The 20,970-nt window shown below is 39.2% G+C and overlaps 1 protein-coding gene across 3 annotated transcripts in view; it reads left to right on the forward strand.

Moving 5' to 3' along the window:
- Positions 1–20,970, forward strand: part of UbcE2H (ubiquitin conjugating enzyme E2H) — a 191,234-nt gene that overhangs the window by 56,989 nt on the left and 113,275 nt on the right. For 2 of the 3 annotated variants that reach the window (XM_090369123.1, XM_090369121.1), the window contains exon 3: positions 19,361–19,444. The exons of the other annotated variant lie outside the window; for it this stretch is intronic. In XM_090369123.1, coding sequence (XP_090225249.1) covers positions 19,361–19,444 — 84 coding nt within the window. The remainder of the gene's footprint in view (positions 1–19,360; positions 19,445–20,970) is intronic. 3 annotated transcript variants of the gene reach the window in all.

Below are 20,970 nucleotides of genomic sequence, written 5' to 3' on the forward strand. Positions count from 1 at the left end.
TAATACAAGAAGCAGAGAATTGCAAAAGTTACCCAATACAATCCACCCAATGCCCCCTATGCTTGATAGTCTTGACTGCAAAGATCTCCAGATCCTAATAACTTTTCTCAACTTATTGGCAAAACCTGCACACTTGAGCTTGCTCATGTTGTGTTGATAGCTGTCAATTTGACTATTTCAATCTTCTACATGATCAATGATTGTTAATCCTTGTCGTATACCGGCTTATTTTACTCATCTTTGGACAAATTCAATGGAAGAGGTCAGTTGAACTCAGGTAGTTGGTGTTGACATTTTCAAGGCCTTTGATTGTGTTTGGTATATAGGTCTTCTAAACAATCTGCACTATGTTGATTGATTGTCTGATTTTTGCAATTTGGTAGCCTGTTTTCTCTCTTATTGTTCTGTCTTCTTACTTTTCAATTGATTCTACTGTTAGTTATTTCTCACACTCTTTTCTTGTGTATTTTAATAATATTCTTTCACTGACTGCAATCCTCTCCTGGTTTTTCCGATGAGAGTACCATTCCACTTGCCAGTTTGAAAAAATTTGTTCTTCACATACAGCTTCAACATCTCAAATATCTGCCACTAATTCTATAAATATGATCTCCAGGAAATTTGCTAATGGGGCAAAGAAGTCTTCAAAGACCAGGTCCTGTCCCATGCTCATCTCTGATGATACCCAGATTTTAGAGAGAGAGAGAGAGAGAGAGAGAGAATCATTATTCATTTTTTTATTGCAAGATGTATGTACAAAATATTTATAACAGGTACAATATTTTGCAATATGACCCTTCATGGCCAAAAGGCCAGGAATTTTACAGGAAATAAGTCATTTCCTGTAAAATTCTAACTTAACAGGAGAGACTGCTTCTACAGGGATGGGATACTCTTAAATAGAAAGGGTGCAAGAATATTTGCTGATGCTATCGAGGCAGTGTTAGGTGGGTTCAGAAAACAGTGGTCTGAGACAGTATTTAAATTCTACACGTTGGGACCAATTGATGACATTACCAACAGCAAATTCAAAATGGGAAGCATTGAAACAATTTATCTTGGAAGCTAATAGGCTTTACATACCAACTAAGAAATATTGTTCAAGGTTTAGGCCTAAATGGATGTCAGATGAACTTATAAGACATATGGCAGTGAAGAAAAATGCATGGGATACATATAAATTAATGGGTGACATGGAAGCTTATGATAGACATAAGCTGGTCGGTAACCAAGTCACAAAGGAGATTAGGCAGGCAGAGGCAGATTATGAGAAATCCTTGGCAAAGGATGCAAAGAAAAACAGCAAAGAGTTCTTTACCTATGTAAAGTCTAGAAGGAAAGGGATGAATCAGATTGGTCCACTGGATATTGATGGTTCAACTGTTCATGATCCTGCTCAGGTGGCTAACAAACTAAATGAGTATTTTGCATCTACATTCACACATGAGGAGTTATTTAGGGAGGGGAATGCCAGAGGTGAATTGAACTCTGGCAGTGAGCAAGATGATTTTTAATAACTGAGAGGAAAATGGAGGAGAAATTGTTGAAGATAAACATAAAAAAGGCACCTGGGGTGGATGGCTCTATACAGTTATATTAAAGGAGGCAGCAAAGGAAGTAAGCAAACCCTTAGCCATAATTATGAGAGCTTCCGTGGACTCAGGGGAGGTACCCATGGACTGGAGATATGCAAATCTGACCATAATTCACAAAGGAGGATCAAAGGGCGACAAGTAATTATAGACCTGTTAGTTTAACTTCTGTTCCAGGAAAATTAATGGATGCACTGGTAAAAGAAGCACTGCAGGATCATCTAGACAAGACTTCAGTTATAGCTCGGACACAGCATGGTTTTGTTAAGGGAAAGTCTTGCCTGACCAATTTGATTGGATACTATGATGTGGTCACAAAGGAACTGGATGCAAGGAATAATTTTGATATTATATATTTGGATCTTAGAAAGCCTTTTGATACTGTTGCACATGGAAGACTGCTGTACAAATTGGATTAATGCTAATGCAAGATGGTGTCTTGTTGATGATATACAGGAATTTTTCTAGCAGGGATAAGGAGGCGATTATCCCATTGTATAGGGCAATGGTCAGGCCACACCTTGAGTACTGTATACAGGTCTGTAGGCCTCGTTTTATGAAGGATGTAGAGCTGTTGGAATGAGTTCAGAGAAGGGCAACAAGATTAGTGAATGGAACAGTTTTGTTCTTACGAAGAAAGGCTCAAGTTTTGCAAATTACGGTGTCTGGAGACTAGGCACCTGCGAGGTGATCTGATTGAGGTGTATAAAGCCTTGAATGGTTTGAGCGTGCTCAGTGCTGATGGGATTCTTCCTCTTGTGCAGAATAATCACCTGAGAGGGCATAAATTCAAATTGAGGAAAGACAGATGTAGGATAGATATGTGGAAGTTTGCCTTTAGCTAGCGGGTAGTTGGTTGGTGGAACAGACTTCCATCCTTTGTTGTGGAAGTTGATAGCCTAAATAAATTTAATGCTGGGCTGGACAAGTATTTGGAATGAATGGAAGGGTGAAATGGGAGAGGCGTTTTTTTTTATGGCTGATGCTGCATAAGCTTGCTTTCTTGCATCATGTGCTTCTATTAATGCTAAAAACCCTTGCCTTGATGAATTAGCCTAACATCAATATAAGAGTATCATGAGTAAAAAAGATATGAAATAACTAAAATGATTGCACCAGTTGTCTATTTAATTGATATGGGAAATGCATATGGTACAAAACTGATTTTTGTTACTTTATGTAGTCAGTCATTCCAAGCACTCATTTTGTTCATTTTGATGTGACGAGGGAGTTAGAATAGTTTTTGTTTTGTTTTTTTTCACCATAAATTTGAATTCCTCTACAATTCCACTTCCAACTGCAAGGTTTGAATACAAATATGTATCGGATGAACTGATGACTAATGGTAGATAAGAAAAATGTGTGGGATGATTATAAGTTATCTGGGAATGTAGAAAACTACATTAAATACAAATTAGCTCTTAAATAAAGTCATCAAAGTAATTATTCAAGCTAAGGTAAATTAAGAGAAGTCATTGGCTAAAAATGCAAATAATCCTTTGATTATGTGATACTAGAAAGAAAGGGATGAGCCACATTCATCCAATAGATATGAATGGCTTATCTATTGATGATCCTGTTTAATTGCTGACAAACTGATATTTTGCATTTTTGTTCAAGCATGAAATTTTTAGGGATGAGGGATGTCAGAAATGTACCAAATTTTAACTGGGAGTTAAATGATTTTGTGATAAGTAATGAGGAAAGTGGAAGAGAAATTTGCCAAAATTGAAAATAATTTAGGCACATGGAGTTGAGAGAATCTATCCAATTATATTAACCCATAACTAGAACAGGTATATGAGGAACAAATATGGGTGGTTAATGGAATAAAAATCTACCCAATTTATAGCCTTAAAAATTGCAGTAAATAATTTAAACCGTTCACTTTTTGATGCCATTTTCATTTTCAATCTATCATGAACACAACTAATTTTCATAATTTTACATTTAGTTTTGGTTTGAAAGACTTGAATTTTATTAAAATTGGACAAATAGAAATGCAGAATTATTTCTTTATTCATCTACCTGCACATATTATTATTAGCTACATGGTGCAAGGAAGCCTGAGGCTTATGCTGCACTAGCCTAAAAAAAACTCGAGAGAGAGAGAGAGAGAGGATGATATTTTGCCATCACTCTTAGAGTTTTTCCTTGTTAACATAATTTTTAATACAACAAACTTCATTGAACTCGCCATCATTAATATTCAGTTTTCTTTTATTTGAAATAAAAGAAACACTCTCCTCAGTCTTCATCCACAATAGAATTTCCTACAAAACAATCCATTCAAATACTTCTATTTCAAATAGTCAATGCAGGTTTAGCAAAATGATTGAACTGATCACTTAAATAATTTTACATCAACGTTGTTTTGTTTTCCTTCTAATTCTGAAACGATTTTCTTAATATTCATTGGTAAAAATTCTTAAATGTTTTCATTCACTCAACTTTAATTTCAATTCATTTAAATTGACAAAAGTTTCATACATAATTGACACAAGTTTCATACATTGATAGAATTTCATACATCTTGAAATTCAATTTTTAGAATATGTTTATGAAAAGTTGTAGCTTGACTGTGAATGAAAAATAACCATGATTCAGCTAATGGATCGTTAAAAATTTTCGAGAACTGTGTGTTAGTTTTCTGACGGCACCAGTGGTTCCCCCCAACTGTGGGAAATCTTTCTTGTTCCAAAAAATACAATTTTAGTGGCTTAAGTTTCAAAATCCTTTTTAAAGCCGGTAGAGGAATCAACCATCTAGTTTTGCTGTAACCTAGTAGTTCATTATACTGAACATGTATATTATCACATATTTCCTTAAATTTTTTAATTCTAATTGTGTAGATGTAAAAGTATGAATAAATTTTGGTAAAACTTTAGAACAGGGTTCCCTTCCAAAATTACGGTGAGAAGAGGAAGAAGGCAATGATTGATATGCCTAACCCACTATGGTTAGTGTTTACCCCCATCCTTTGCTGCTGTTTTAAAATTGGGAACTATTTCTTATTTTACAACAGCAGGAAGGGGGATGAGGCAGTCTGGAGGGGGGGCCCCTATTCTAAAGATCAGCCACTAATACAACTTCAATATCAACTTCATCAGCCTTTTCGATACAAAGCATACTTGCTACATCGGGTCTTCCCCGAAACACTCGCGTTATACTGAAAAACACTAATACATTTTAAGTGAGTCATGACATTATAAGAAGCAAGGATTAGAAAAGGATTTTATGCAATCAGACCATGTATTAAGTGGTTCCATTCGTAAAATAAAAGTTAAATGACTAAACAAAAGTAAAGGACAAAAGTGTTTTTGAAATAAATAAATCTGAAGGACAGCTTCCTGAAATAAAGGACTGTCCTTTATAATAAAGGACGTATGGTCACCATAAGTATGACATGTTTCTTTGAGCAGTGGTTTAGAGGACATATCAGCGATATACAAGAACTTGTCCATAATCGACAAGAAGACAATTATGCCATTATATGAGGCAGTGGTGGCAAGTGATGCAAGAAAGCAAGCTTATTAGTCAGCCAAAAAAAAAAAAAAAAAACACCACCCATTTTACCTATTTATTCCCTCCCTAGTTTGTCAAGTTCTTTCTTGAATTTATTTGAACTGTCAACTCCACAACAACAGATGGAAGTTTGTTCCAACAACACTCCTTGAATAAAGGCAAACTCCCACACATCTAATGCAACCATCCTTTCTTAATTAGAATTTGTGCCCCTCAAGTGAGTAACCTGTGCAAGAGGAATTCCATCAGCATTGAGCTTTCTCAAATCATTCAAAGCCATAAACACCTCAAACAGATCACCTTGCAGATGCCTAGTCGATGCTGTAATTTTGCAGAACTTAAGCCTTGATAAGAGCAACTCTTTGTCCCCTCACCAATCTCTCTGCCATTCTCTGTACTTGTTCCAGTACATCTCCTTCCTTCCTAAAATGAGACCTCCAAACCTGTATGCAATAGTGAAGATGTGGCCTGATCATTGCTTTATCAAAAGGGATAATTACCTCCTTATCCATGTTGCAAATTTCTGTATATCATTGACAAAGTCCCATGAGCTGTGAGGGCAGCCTCTCTGCACTGCTCAGAAAACTTCATCTGACTGCACAATTACACTCAGGTCTTCTTCATTCTCCACTACCCTGTGTGTAGTATGACACAATTGGTATATTATTCTGGGATTACTACAACCTTATCAGTTCTTTGCATTTCTCAACATTACACTTCAGTTGCCACTTCTCAGCCTATCTGCCCAACTTTTCTAGATCCTGTTGCAGCAGCATACTGTCATTAACAATCCTATCATCAAAGTTTCTTGCAACGACAGACTAACCGGTTAAAATAAATTTATTAAAATAAAAATATAATATATACATAAGATAAAACAAATAAGATAAAAGCATTAAAACACTATAAGATAAAAGCATTAAAATTCAATAAGATAAAAGAATTAAATATATATGTAATAAAAGTGTTAAACTATATAGTTGTTAAAATATATAGTAGCTTTCAAAGCGAAGTGCCTCTTCATCAGCTAGTCTGTGACTGGTGTACTTCAGTATGTATTAATGGTTACAATAGCACAAGTCAGCTGGGCATAATCATGTAAGATGTTCCAATACTCCCGGATAATAGGGGATGTAGGTGGTAGAGATAAATTGATTGGCGTGAGGCGGGTTAGATTTCGTAATTTGTGAGCCTGAAGCTCACATCTATCTAGAACATGAGGTGGATAGCCGCAATTCGAAAGGTCCGCCCTAATTTTTGAAATCTCCAATTGCCTGTCACCAGTCGAACTCGAGTGCGTCCAATAATGTACGCACAGTGCTACGTAAATGACTAGGGGCATATGCAGAGCCATAATTGGTAAATTGGCCTGCTCACATTGGCTTCCTAAAAACGGAAGTTACTAAACGCGAAACCACACATTGGACTAACACATCCAAAAAAGGAAGGGTATTATCAACCTCTAGTTCAGTCGTAAACTAAATGTGATGGGTGACAGGGAATTGAGATATTGCACCAGCCCAGATTCTGATCCCTGGGGTACAATTGCAAAAATATCGTCAACATAACGACACGAGAGAGTGATAGGAATTGGTAAGTTCAAGAAAATCTGACTTAAGTTTTTCCATGGTGATATTGGCCATGATAGGACTAACAGGGGCACCCATAGCTGTGCCCTGTATTTGGCAAAACAGTCATTGAACATGATCACCCCCCCAACCCACGTTAAACAGAGATCGAGAGCAGTACAAATATCATCTGTAGAGCGACATTCTATCTCCCAATGTGGCATCCCTGCTCAAAAGACGTCTTGCGCCGGCAGTGGCCTGTTGTACAGGAACTGAAGTGAACAGAGAAACCACATCAAACCCGCTGGCTAAAGGCAAATTTCCGCACATCTGTCTTTCCTCAATTTGAATTTATGCCCTCTCAGGTGATTATTCTGAGCAAGAGGAAGAATCCCATTGGCATTGAGCATACTCAAACCATTCAAGGCTTTATACACCTCACCGTTGCCTAGTCTCCAGACACTGTAATTTGCAAACTTAAGCCTCTCTTCGTAAGAGCAATCCTTTGTTCCATTCGCTAATCTTGTTGCCCTTCTCTGTACTCATTCCAGCAGCTCTACATCCTTCTTGAAATGAGGCCTCCACACCTGTATACAGTACTCAAGGTGTGGCCTGACCATTGCCTTATACAAGGGAATAATCATCTCCTTATCCCTTTTAGAAAAATTCCTGTATATCATTGACAAGACACCATGAGCTACTCTTGCAGCCCATCTGCACTGCTCAGAAAACTTCATATCTGCCTGCACAATTACCCCCCAGGTCCCTTTCATTCTCTCCCCTCGACGTGGGCACCTGTACGTGGTGAGGGGACCTCCCAGTGATGCTGCTGGACTTCCAGACTAGCATCACTGGGATCCAACGCCCACAGCCCAGGTTCCAGGCTTACATCAATGGAATCCGGCGTGTTTGCCGTGCGCTGCGACCCGTGGAAATTCGGAAAGGGGATCCTGGTGGTTGAGGGGCCCAGCTTCAATACACCACTTTGGCCCCTGCTTCGACAAGACGGGTGGTCCTGGAAGGCCCGGCTAGGATCAATCGGCTAGTAGGCTCGCCTGCGAGGGTCAACCGTGTCAATGCCACGCCCCTACCCTCATGGTCCGAGGGACAGGATTCAGGCTGGCGGCGGTGCGTGTATAGTGTCTGGGTAGCCCTGGCATTCCACTCCCGAGCGCATTTATTGCATGCCGGGTAGTGGGCGTCCCTTTGGGCTCCGTGGTGGGTGGGGAGCCCGGGCACTGAACAACTTAAAACCTATATGAATCCTGATAAACTTCTTCAGGGGCCCCAACCCGGTCCCTATCTGAAAATACAGACGGAGAGGCAGATAGCATTATTGCTACAAAGAGGCAGCGAACAGAAATATCATCTGGGCCTGTTCCAAGATTTTTAATTATTCATTCTACCACAGAAAAACCGATTGGCAAAATGTCGCCCTTCTTCATACAGAAAGGGTTAGATGGGTTAGCAGGGTCACCCAAATCAGTTAAGAGGCTCCGTTCTGGAGACCTCTTAATTGAAACCAAAACTGACAGGCAGTCTGAGCAGCTACTCCGTGCAACATCAATCGGAGGAGTACCCATAACAGTGACACCACATAGAACACTCAATTCATCGAGAGGTGTCATTTCGGAATGGGACCTTCTCGACGTAACCGAGGAGGAAATCTGCTTAGAATTGAAACCACAAGGAGTTACTACCGTTAAGAGAATTACTGCGCGAAGGGATGGAAAAATTGTTAAAACCAGGAGCGTTATCCTGACTTTTAACTCTCCTAAACCTCCTGATGAGATTAAAGCTGAATACATAAATTGTTCAGTGCGTCCATATGTTCTGAACCCTTTACGGTGTTTTAAATGCCAGAAGTATGGACATTCTTAAATGGCCTGCCGTGGAGTCCTTGCATGCGCTCGATGCGGTGCAAAGGACCACGAAACAACAGCATGTTCAGCCGCAAAACCCACCTGTATTAACTGTTAAGGCGAACACCCGGCCTGCTCACGAGCATGCCAGAGGTGGAAAGAAGAAAAAGAGATTCAACGGCTGAAGGCAGAGCTTAACATATCATACCAGGAGGCAAGGAAATCGGCCAAACCCCTGAATATCAACAGACCTACCTACGCCCAGAAGGTAGCAGGGAGATGTTCCGTCGGAACTCAGACGGACATGACCATTCCTCCAAAGGAGTCTTTCACTCCCATCGCGCGTTATCTCTTAAGTTGTCAAAAACCTGCACAGAAGGACCAATCAGCTGCCACTGCTATGTCGGTACCTCCTAATGCTCCACTAGTAACAAAGGTAATTATGAAAGAAAAGAATGAGAAAGGGGAAGTCCCCCCCCCCAGTACCCAAGAAAAGATGGATGTCGAGCAGAAGGAGGTACCCGAAGATTCAGTCTTGGAACTCTTTGTGGAGGAAGAAATGGACACGGGACAGCGTCCATTCTTCCCCAAAAAAATAAACCCAAGACTGATAAAAGTAAACCCTCAGCACCTTGGAAGCCACCTGATGGACCCACCAAGCTAAAATAATGGCTAAATTCCTACAATGGAATTGTCGTGGATTCCGGAAAAATGCAGAAGACATCAAGGCACTCCTGCAAAAGCACAAACCATCGTGCTTTTGTATACAGGAGACTTACCTAACGGCAAATGATGACCCCAGGATGCACAACGTTACTATCATTCGCAAGGATAGAACTGGGAATGGCCCCGCTCATGTAGGAGTCGCAATCCTTGTGGGCAACCATACCCCTTTTCAGCATCTGCAACTTACTACCAGCATAGAGGGAGTAGCAATTCGAATAACAGTGGGGTTTTTACTAACCGTTTGCTCTATATATTTGCCACCTGGTACTGACATCTGCCAGAAAGACCTTGATGATCTCGTAATGCAGTTGCCTCCCCCTTTCTTACTTCTTGGGGACTTTAATGGACATAACACCCTGTGGGGTAGTGCTAGCATTAATAGAAGGGGACAAGTCATAGAGCATATGCTCATTGACAATGACCTCTGCCTTCTTAATGTGGGAACAAACACCTTTTTCCACATGCCTACCCGTACGTTTTCTGCCATTGATCTCTCTATCAGCTCGCCTTCTCTTCTCTCTTCACTTGGGAGGTAGAAGGGAACCTGTATGGAAGTGATCACTTCCCCGTGATAACCACCTTAATTACTGGGAGACCTTGTCTTCCTGTCAGATTACCACGGTGGAAGTTTGATCAAGCTGACGGGAGTGCCTTTCAACACCTGGCAAAATTTGACAACTCTACAGTCAGTCAGGAGCCTATCAATGATGCAGTTACGTACATAACAGAAAATATTGTCCATGCAGCTGCAACTACAATTCCAAAAACATCCACCCGGTTTCCTCTATTTCCAAAGCCATGGTGGAATCCAGAATGCACAGCAGCTAAAAAGGCTCAAAACAAGGCTTGGGGGATATTTCGAAGATATCCTACCACAGTCAATCTATTAGCCTTTAAACGTGCCCGAGCCAAAGCACGCTACATCCGCCGTCAGAGTCAAAGGGAATCATGGATCCGTTTCACATCATCCATTACCCAGACGACCAGTACTAAGGTGGTCTGGGAAAAAATTCGGAAAATGAAGGGTAAATACACAGCACACCCCTCATCGGTCCTTGAATATAATGGATGTACTATTGCAGACTCTACTGCAATAGCCAATGCTCTTGGGGAAACATTTTCTAACATCTCTGCAACGTCATCTTACTCCCCAGAGTTTCTGGTCTTAAAGCACAACATTGAAAAACAGGCCCTTAAATTCACATCGAAGGGTTCCCACCCATACAATGGGCCATTTAATATCAATGAGCTGAAAACAGCACTCGCCCGTACAAAGGCTACAGCTGCTGGACCAGACAACATCCATTATGAAATGATCAAACATCTTTTACCAGAATCCATGGACCATGTGCTCTTCCTGTACAACAGAATTTTCCTTGAAGAGCATTTTCCGGATACCTGGTGCAAGGCAACTATTCTTGCTTTTGCTAAGCCAGGAAAGGATCCTATATGTCCAAAAAACTATCGTCCCATTGCTCTGACCAGCTATCTGTGCAAAATATTGGAGAGAATGGTCAATGCCCGTCTCTTATGGTATTTAGAATCGAACGACCTCTCCCGCTTTCAGTGCGGCTTCCGAAGAAACAGGTCCACACTGGACCACTTAATTAGACTGGAAACATCTATCCGAGATGCTTTCCTAAAAAGAGAACATTTGGTGTCCATCTTCTTTGACATGGAAAAAGCGTACGACACAACTTGGAGATTTGGTATTTTAAAAGACCTTTACAACCTCGGTCTAAGAGGCCACCTTCCAATTTTTATTAAAAATTTTTTATCCTGCCGTTATTTCCAAGTTTGTGTAGGATCCTCCCTTTCGCGGCCCTTTTGCCAAGAGGAGGGGGTACCACAAGGATCTGTCTTAAGTGTCACGCTTTTTGCCATTAAAATAAATTCTATTTCTGAACAACTTCTTACAACTATAAACAGTGCACTCTACGTCGATGACTTCAGCATATTCTTTCAATCATGCAATATGAGGGTTATTGAGAGACAACTACAACAAGCTATTGACCGTCTTAACTCCTGGGCCATGGCCAATGGTTTCAGGTTCTCACCGGAGAAGACTGTTTGCATACATTTTTGTCGCAAACGTAACCTCCACCCTGTGCCTGAATTACGACTTGGACAAAGCACCATTCCAATTGTATCAGAGGCAAAATTCCTGGGACTCATTTTTGACAAAAAGCTGACATTTGTCCAACACATTCGTCAGCTTCGCACAAAGTGCATGAGAGGGCTTAACATCCTCCGCTCTCTCTCTTCTACTTCTTGGGGTGCAGACCGATGCACTCTCCTACGTCTATACCGTGCACTTGTAAGCTCAAAATTAGATTATGGGTCTCAGGTATATGCATCTGCCAGAAATAGCGCTGTTCGTTGGCTTGACCCCATCCATCATCAAGCCATTCGTATTGCTACCGGTGCATTCAGAACATCACCTGTCCAAAGTCTGTATGTCGAAGCAAATGAACCATCCTTGTCGCTTCGACGAATGCAGTTGTCTCTACAATATGCCTTCAAGCTGAAGTCCCTGCCAGACCATCCCACGTGGACATCCGTTTTTGAGCCACGATGGGGAAAATCTCTACAACACACGACGGACTGCCAATCGCCCATTCGGCATTCGTGTTCAAGAGCTACTCAATGAGCTTAACATCTCGGTAGACAAGGTCGCTCGATCACCAAAGGAGCCCCTTCCACCATGGCATGCTCAAACACCAGCATGTGACTTCTCGCTCAAGATTGCGACGAAGTCGAATACTCCAATTTCTGTCTACCTTCAGCTCTATTCACAACACCGTGCAGAACATTCTGACTTCTTGCCAATTTACACAGACGGCTCGAAGTCAGAATCGTATGTGGGATCTGCTGCTGTCTTTCCAAATAATACCATATCAGAGCAGATACCCCTTGATTGCAGCATTTACACTGCAGAGCTGCATGCTATAGAGTTAGCTCTAGATCACATAAGAAAACACAGTTACCAACGGTGTATTATATATGCCGATTCAATGAGTGCACTACAGGCTTTATCAGCGATGTCACATACTAATCATCCAACCCTGTCCCGAATCCAGCAGATAATATACAGCCTCTATGTAAGTGGATTCGATATCCGCTTCTGCTGGATCCCCAGTCACATCGGGATTAGAGGAAATGATTTGGCTGACACTGCAGCCAAATCGGCAGCCCTGACGGATAATCTTGACCTGTTAGTCCCCTATACAGACTACAGGCAAGTAATCCGTAGTAACCTACAATCTCAGTGGCAAGATTCGTGGCATCGACTGATTACTACAAACAAACTATGTCAAATTAAGCCTATGATCCATCCTTGGCGGTCCAGCTTACGCAGGGATCGCAAAGAGGAAGTTGTTCTTGCTCGGCTCTGCATAGGACACTGTCATACTACACCCTCTTTTTGCTGAGGGCTGATGACCCTCCTATGTGCGAGCAGTGCGACACCATTTTATCCGTTAAGCATATTTTATGTGACTGTACCAATTTTAGAAATGCTCGTTTTACCGCATTTAACCATCTGACTGAGCCATATACACTCAGTCAGATTTTATCCGACAATGACCATGTGTCTGCTATTTTTAGTTTCCTAAAAACAGTAAACCTTTTTACTCATATTTAAAAAAAAAAAAAAAAATCTTATTATTTTTAAGATTTACTATTGTTACTTGTTTACAGATATTTGTCTTTTACAGTTTATAATTGTTTTTATACTCTGACTTAGTGACCTAATTCATTAGGTCCCGCCGACCGGGCTAGCCGGGTGGGTAAAGTGCCTGCCTGGCAACCCAAAGGTCGCGGGTTCGAATCCCGCCTCGGGCTTGGATCAAAGTACTGCAAAAACCTTGGGAGGTGCACTATGGCCACAGAAGCCGATGCGCCAACAACTACCAAAAAAAAAAAAAAAAAAAAAAAACATTAGGTCCCTGAATGTTTTACTAATTTTTTTGACAAAGTTTTGGCGCATTATAGCCTAAGTTGCTGATGCGCCAATAAAACTCAACTAACCAACCAACCAACCCTTTCATTCTCTACCACTGTCAGTGTAGTACCACAGAGTTGATACGTTGCTCTGGGGTTGCTGTTTCCCATATGTAGTACTTTTGTCAATATTAAACTTAGTTTGCCACCTCTCTGCCCATCTGCTCAATCTTTCCAGATCCTGTTGCAGCAGCATAGTGTCTGTAGTGTCCTTAACAACCCTGCCGACCTTTGTTATCGTCTGAAAACTTGGACATTAAGTTGATATACCATCATCAATATTATTTATAAATACAGAAAACAACAATAGACCCAACACTGAACCCTGAGGGACTCCACTAATAACATTAGTCCACGATGAGCAGTGTCCATTGATTAGCACTGTCTTTTCCCCCCCCTCAACCATCCCTTTATCCATAGCAGCAATTTGTCTCCCATGCCAAACTACTCCAATTTGTGCAGCAGTCTTCCATGTTCAACAGTATCAAAAGCCTTTCTAAGATCTAAATATATAATATCAAAGTTATTCCCTCATTCAGTTCTTTTGTGACTGCATCATGGTATCCAATCAAATTGGTCAGGCAAGACTTTCCCTTAACAAAACCATGCTGTGTCCGAGCTATAACTCAAGTCTTGTCTAGATGATCCTGCCGTGCTTCTTTAACCAGTGCCTATATTAATTTTCGTGGAACAGAAGTTAAAAACTCACAGGTTTATAATTACTTGTGTCAGCCTTTGATCCTCCTTTGTGAATTGGAGTCACATTTGCACATCTCCAGTCAATGGGTACCTCTTCTGAGTCCAAAGAAGCTCTCATAATTATGGCTAAGGGTTTGCTTACTTCCTTTGCTGCCTCCTTTAATATAACTGGATACATCCCATCTACCCCGGGTGCTTTTTTTTATGTTCATCCTCAACAATTTCTCCTCCACTTTCCTCTCAGTTATTACAAAATCATCTAGCTCACTGCCAGAGTTTACTTCACCTCTGGCATTCCCCTTCCTGAATAACTCCCCATTTGTGAATGTAGATGCAAAATACTCGTTTAGTTTGTTAACCACCTGAGCAGTATCCTCAACTGTTGAACCATCAATATCCAGTGGACCAATCTGATTCATCCATTTCCTTCTAGAGTTTACATAGGTAAACTCTTTTCTGTTTTTATTTGCATCCTTTGCCAAGGATTTCTTATAATCTGCTTTTGCCTGCCTAATCTCCTTTGACTTTGTTACAGACCAGCTTATATCTATCATAGGCTTCCATGTCACCTATTAATTTATAAGTATCCCATGCATTTTTCTTCTCTGCCATATGTCTCATTAGTTCATCTGACATCCATTTAGGCCTAAACCTTGAACAATATTTCTTAGTTGGTATGTAAAGCTTAGTAGCTTCCAAGATAAATTCTTTGAATATTTCCCACTTTGAATTTGCTGTTGGTAATATCATCAGTTGGTCCCACTGTATAGAATTTAAATACTGTCTCAGACCATTGTAGTCGCCTTTTATGAAAGCAAAAACCCTTCCTTTTACCCCTGATGGTAGTTACCTCTTTGAGTAAATCCCACTTCAGCATACTGTGATCAGTGCCACCTAGTGGTTCCTTTATCTGCAGATTCTTAATGCATGAAGAATCACTACTGATAGTCAGATCAAGAGTATTACTCCTTCTAGTTGCCTCCCGAACATGCTGATGTAGAAAACAATCAACCAATAAATCCACAAAAGCCTTGCTAGTGTGTGAGTGACCAATCCAATTCCAGTCAATATCTGGGAAATTAAAATCTCCCATTATAAGACTGATTTGCTGGCCCACTATTTCCCTGTGCAGTTTCTTATTGTACTCATCAGAGTCATTAGGCCTATAGCACACTCCTACTCTCAATTTTGATCTCCCAATACTTATGTCACACCAGACTGACTCGACACTGCACTATCCAGCGATGTCGACTGGCTTCAGTTCCTTGGTTTTTTGTGTTTCTTAACTAATAACCCCTCCTCTCTGCCTGTCCTGTCTATCCTTTCTGTTCACACATTGTACTCTCAAATTTCAGTTCTGCAATCCTTATATCTGTGCGACACCACGTCTCTGACATCCCAACAATAACTGCCTTTGATGTTTTGAGCAATACCTCAAATTCGTTTACCAAACTCCTAGCATTGGTGTACACGCAAGTATAAATGCACCTGTTCCTATTCTTAGCCACCCTAACACAACCCGTGTGTTTACTTGTACCGCAGTGACTCCCAACAGTCTCTGAAATATCCTGCATCTTGTTTTCCAGGCTGCTGCTCATTCCAGTAGAAGCAGTGCAAGAATCACTTTCACCTCTGTCAGTGGCTACTGTTAATCTAATAGTTCTAGTATCACCCCCCCCAAGCTAGCAGTTTTCCGACCCACCTAACACTGCCTCGATAGCATCAGCAAATATTCTTGCACCCTTTCTATTTAAGTGTATCCCATCCCTGTAGAAGCAGTCTCTCCTGTTAACAAGTACAGACCAGGTTGAAAAAAATTCTACCCCTTGAGCCTTGCACAGTCTTTCCAGGGCCGAATTGATCGACAAGGCTGTCATCATATACTCCCCCTATTGTGCCTGGGCAGAATTGCAGACTCTTTCAAATTCAACCCTAATTCATGGCTTTTTTTCAATAGTGACCTGTACTTGTTAAGTAATTCTGCCGGTCTCCTACTCTTAATATCATTAGTGCCAACATGTACAACTATATCACCTTTTGATCCCTTAAAATTATTATTTGGAGGTCCTAGAAGCTTAAAGCACAACCTCTAAATTTGAGGATCCTAGCAAAACATTTGGTAAGAGAAAAGGGAAGGTAACAGTAAAGGGCAGTGTTTTTCAACATTTCCATTGTTGCGACACACTTTTAAAGATGCTAAAATTTTGCAGCACACTACAATCACTATTATATTCATATATAATATATATTATAAATAAAAAGAAACAAAAAATTATATATACAGTTGAACGTCTCTATAAAGAATATGATTAATCCAGTGAAAAAATTCGTTATAGAGAAATTGTTATACAGAGAATATCTTTTTTATCTAATTAGAAAATGAGAATGAATCTACATTTATTTTTAATGTATTTTATTTCAAAAACACTTATTAAATTACGTTTACACAATTTTTGCCGGTAAGTATCACAAATTGAAAAAATCAAATTTTCATTTGCACAGAACAATTAAAAAAATGTGATTCTCAAAGAAAACCTCACATTTATTCAGAGCATTAAAAAATATTATCAGGAACATTTTTCACAAAACTTTAGACCCAGATGAACAGTTTTAAAAGCATGAATAATTTCTTTGCGAGTTGGCTTTTTTACGGGTTGTTCTGATGCGTGTTCAGCATCATCATTAATTTCTTCGTGATCATGGTTGCGTCTGACACTGTTCAGCAGTATTTCATCTTTATTTAGATGTTCTGTTGTAGTCAGATCTTGATCTACATAAACATAACTATCCAGTGTTATTTCATTTTCAATGTTTCTGGACGATTCTAATGTCCAAATGTTTTTCAGTTGTGAAAGGGGGAGTTCAAATTGTTCGTCCAGTTGTTCAACTGCTGTATTCAATGCAAATCCCGCTTACGAAAAACTATTTTGAATAGTGTATTCAGTGACATCGTTTGTCCAAACTTTTGCCAATTCAGAGATGCAATCTCTAAGGTTAATTGTAACCTCTAAGTTTCTATTTTCTGATAATGAATTGACAGTCTTCATTATTATTCTCTTTCGATAATGAAATTTAAAATTTTTAATAAAGCCTTGGTCTATTGGTTGGAGTTTTGATGTTACGTTTGTTGGTAAAAACAACAACTGCCCGCTTTTAAGTTTGGCAGAAATACTGGCAGGATGTGTTGGACAGTTGTCAGTTACCAACATGATTTTCCTTTTTTCTTTTGTTATATGCTTGTCTAGTTTTAATACCATTCTTCAAAGATATCACTTGTCATCCATCCTCTTTTTTTTTATTAAAGGTGTAGTCAACTTCCAAAGATTTTGTGCCTCTAAAACATCTTGGGTTTTTGATTTTCTGATGACTAAAAGTCTTAATTTTTCACTTCCTGTTATTTGCTTCAACTAGCACAGTGATTCTTTCTTTCTTTGTTTTGTTTTCCACCAAAACATTTATCATCCTTAAAAGCAAGTGATCTATTCGTAAACATTTAAAGAATAAACCCATTTCATCAGCATTAGAAACATCTTTAGGTTCATATTCTTCCAAAATCTTCTTTAAAGTATTGTTCCTCCAACTGTTGCAATCTTCTTCACTTACATTAACACTTTCTCCACAAATAACCACTTCTTAAATTTATCTAACCACCCAGTGCTTGCATTTAATTCTGTATGTCCAAAGGACTGTGAAAATTTCAGAGCTTGTTGCTTAATTATTGGACCTGATATTGGTATATTCTTTTTACGTATCATTTGCACCCATTTTAGAACAGCTTTATCAACATCTTCGTATACACACAACTTAATTCGCTTCTTGTCTGCTCCTCCTTCAATTGCATTTAAAATTGATTCTTGATTTTTGTAAAATCATAGATAAACTGCTTGCAGGTATGCCATATTTCTCTGCAATATCTGTTTTCTTAAAACCCTGGTCAATATCATGAAGAATCTTTACTTTATCATTAATACTTAAACACTTTCTCTTCAACATTGTTTCCACAACTGTAAAAATTACTCGACTGCAGCTCTTGCCGATACATACACCATAAACTTTGCTGCACTGGCTGCATAGTGAATTGTTAGTTCCACCTACTCACTGACTTCACTTGCCAATTCAACAGTATCACATGACATTTCCTATTAATCACTTTGATTATTCATATATACACGAAAGAAAATTTATGGTTAATGTATGCTCTATGTTTCTTTTCAGAAAAAAAAAAAAAATTCAAGAGCATATAGCTTATGTGATTGATGACAAATTGTTGTAAAAGAAAGAAATTAAAAAAAAAAAAAAAATTCATGAAAATCATCTACTGGGAGTCCAGTTAGATGAGAACGGACATATCATATAATGATTGACAGGAAGGTCACATGGTACTGTTGGGTGAGAAGCGAATGTCATTCAGTAGGTGTTACTAAAAACTGACTGGAAGCATTCTATGTATTGCACAACGCACAACACACCGCAGCGAATTTCGTTTTCCCCTTAGCCAACATCAGTTTACAAATCTACCCTATTTATTGTAAAGTTTATGATCACTTTTAAGAAAACCCATTTGGTTTTATACAAAAATGAAACAAAGACCCTCCTATGGGTGTCAATGGGCCACAAGTGTTCACTAAAAGGATGATTAATTCCAGATGCTAATGAGTAATTTCGGAAGGAAGGAGGCCATATATTTGAGCTGCTGTTTAGCAGTAAATGCTTAAATCTTCAAAAATGCTTTTACTAATTTTTTAAAAGTTAGTCTCTCTATAACGAATATTTCGCTATATGGGGTTAATTTTACATGTAATTTCATTTCAAGGTACAATGTTTTGTGAAAAAATTTGTAATATAGAGAAATTTGTTAAATATTAGTTCGTAATAGAGACATTCCACTGTATAAATTCACAAACCGGAAATTATTTCTGTTGGGTATATTTAATAATACATTTATTATTTGTTTTAAATGCTGTAATGTTCTTCTTTGAACATAACATGAATTGCCTGAAATTTAAAAGAAAATATGTAAAAAATTAACATAATTATATAAAAACAAACATAATTATAACATTTTAATCAGTGAGATAGTTGGGTTTTATGGGAAGCACAGTTTTTTAATATGAGGATTTATTGTGAATGGGCTTGCTCTCAGCTCATCTTCTACCAACTTTAGGCTCTCTCCCTTTTTTTTTTTCTGTTTAATCTCGTTTAAAGCAGAAACCCTGTTTTGCACAAGTAGGAAGTGGAAAATGGCAATAAAATTCTAATTGCCTTTTTCAGAAATTTGTGGATATTCATTTTGAATTTTGATTCAAAATTTGCTAATATTAGTATTATTAAAGTAAATTTCCAGCGACTGGTCACTAGGGATCTCAGCCAATTCTTCCTCTTGCAGATTCTGAAGTTCTAACGTCGGAAGGTCTCTTATTGCAAATGGGTCTCTTACCCACAAATATTTTTTGGTATCAAGGGATGGAAAGTAATGCTCAATTTTTGTCTTTAACAGTTCTAATGTTTTGCTTATTACATTAATTATTTTAGTATAATTCATTTTGGCAGTCAGGGAAACATTTCTAAATTGTTTCATTTACATATTTTTTCCATATACTCAACTTTTCTTTAAAGGGGAACAACCTGTCAGAAGTGAGTAAATTTTCACATGGGTCTTGCATACTAATATTTAATTTATTAAACTGTGCAAATAAATCGGCTAGAAAAGTTTAATTTACAGCACCAAATTTCATCACTTAAATAATCACAAAATTCTGATTGCTCCAGTGAAAAAAATGAGCAGTGCTACATGCAACTTGTCCATACACATAAGTACATTTCCTTTTGATAGCCACCGAAATTCAGTATCCATCATTAAAGAGAAATGGTCCTGGAGGTTGTCACAGACATTCTCTCAGATATGCCAAACAAGCTGTACTTTCTACCTGGGACACTAAAACGCTGATGGAACTGATATTTGGGTGACATTCAAGTCAAGTGGACCCAATTTTGGTGAAGTCCGGACGGTCTGTGACAGCCAAATCCTCTGTTTCCACTTTCACAATGGTCGGACCATAAATAATCCTGGGTATAACCTCCATGCACAAGCACTGTGGGTGATCACCCAGGTGTGAACCAATGTAAGCAGGGGTCGAGATATGGTGCCCACACCACATGGAGGAATGCCGCCCCTCTGTGTTACCAGGCAATACTAGGTGGTAGATGACTCTCATCAACTGGTGCAATACCACCACTTTGCTTATTGGAGACTTGAAGTGGTGCAACGCATGTTTAGTCTCCAGAGCTAAGTTCCAGTCAACCCTTCCATCATGCATTATGACTGATGACTTTTGAGGTTATAGTGAACATCGTGGCGACATCCAATATTTCTTACATTTCGAGGTTCGCAGGCCGGCCACTAGTTAGTACACCAGATAAAACCTATTGGTAACTCTTTAGGAGGCTTCCGGATCAGCTAGTGCATAATCTTGCTACCTCTACTCTGCCAGATAGTGACTGAAGGGAGTCTGAGTAATGTGTCTTCAGGGGCATTGTTGAGGCCGCATTATGTCAAGGATCTGGGTATATTCTTACCATGTGTACGCCATATCCAAAAATTTCATTACTTCATATAGTATGTTCCCCCCCCACACACTTTTTCTTACTAGTCATCACACCATGAATTGTCAAACTAATAGAGTAAGCTTATCTGCAAAAAGATCTAAACCTCCCAAACACTTCCTAGTTCGTTTCACAAATATACGTGGTCTCAATTCTAATCTCAACGATGTCCATTTCCACTTGCAGTATGCCAAACCCCATGTACTTTTTCTGACGGAATCTCAGTTATCGGTTGATTCAACAACTGCTCATCTCAGTTGCCAAAATTATTCAATGTATGATTCTTTTTTGCGTCAAAAGTAGTACTTGTGCATATGTCCATTCCGATATTCCCCGTCAGAGACTTGGTAATTTGGAATCTCCTCTCTTTGATCTTCTCTGGCTTAAAATCCC

This window comes from Mastigoproctus giganteus, chromosome 2, assembly GCF_048544385.1.
Source record: "Mastigoproctus giganteus isolate SK-2022 chromosome 2, ASM4854438v1, whole genome shotgun sequence".
Taxonomy (NCBI): Eukaryota; Metazoa; Arthropoda; class Arachnida; order Uropygi; family Thelyphonidae; genus Mastigoproctus; species Mastigoproctus giganteus.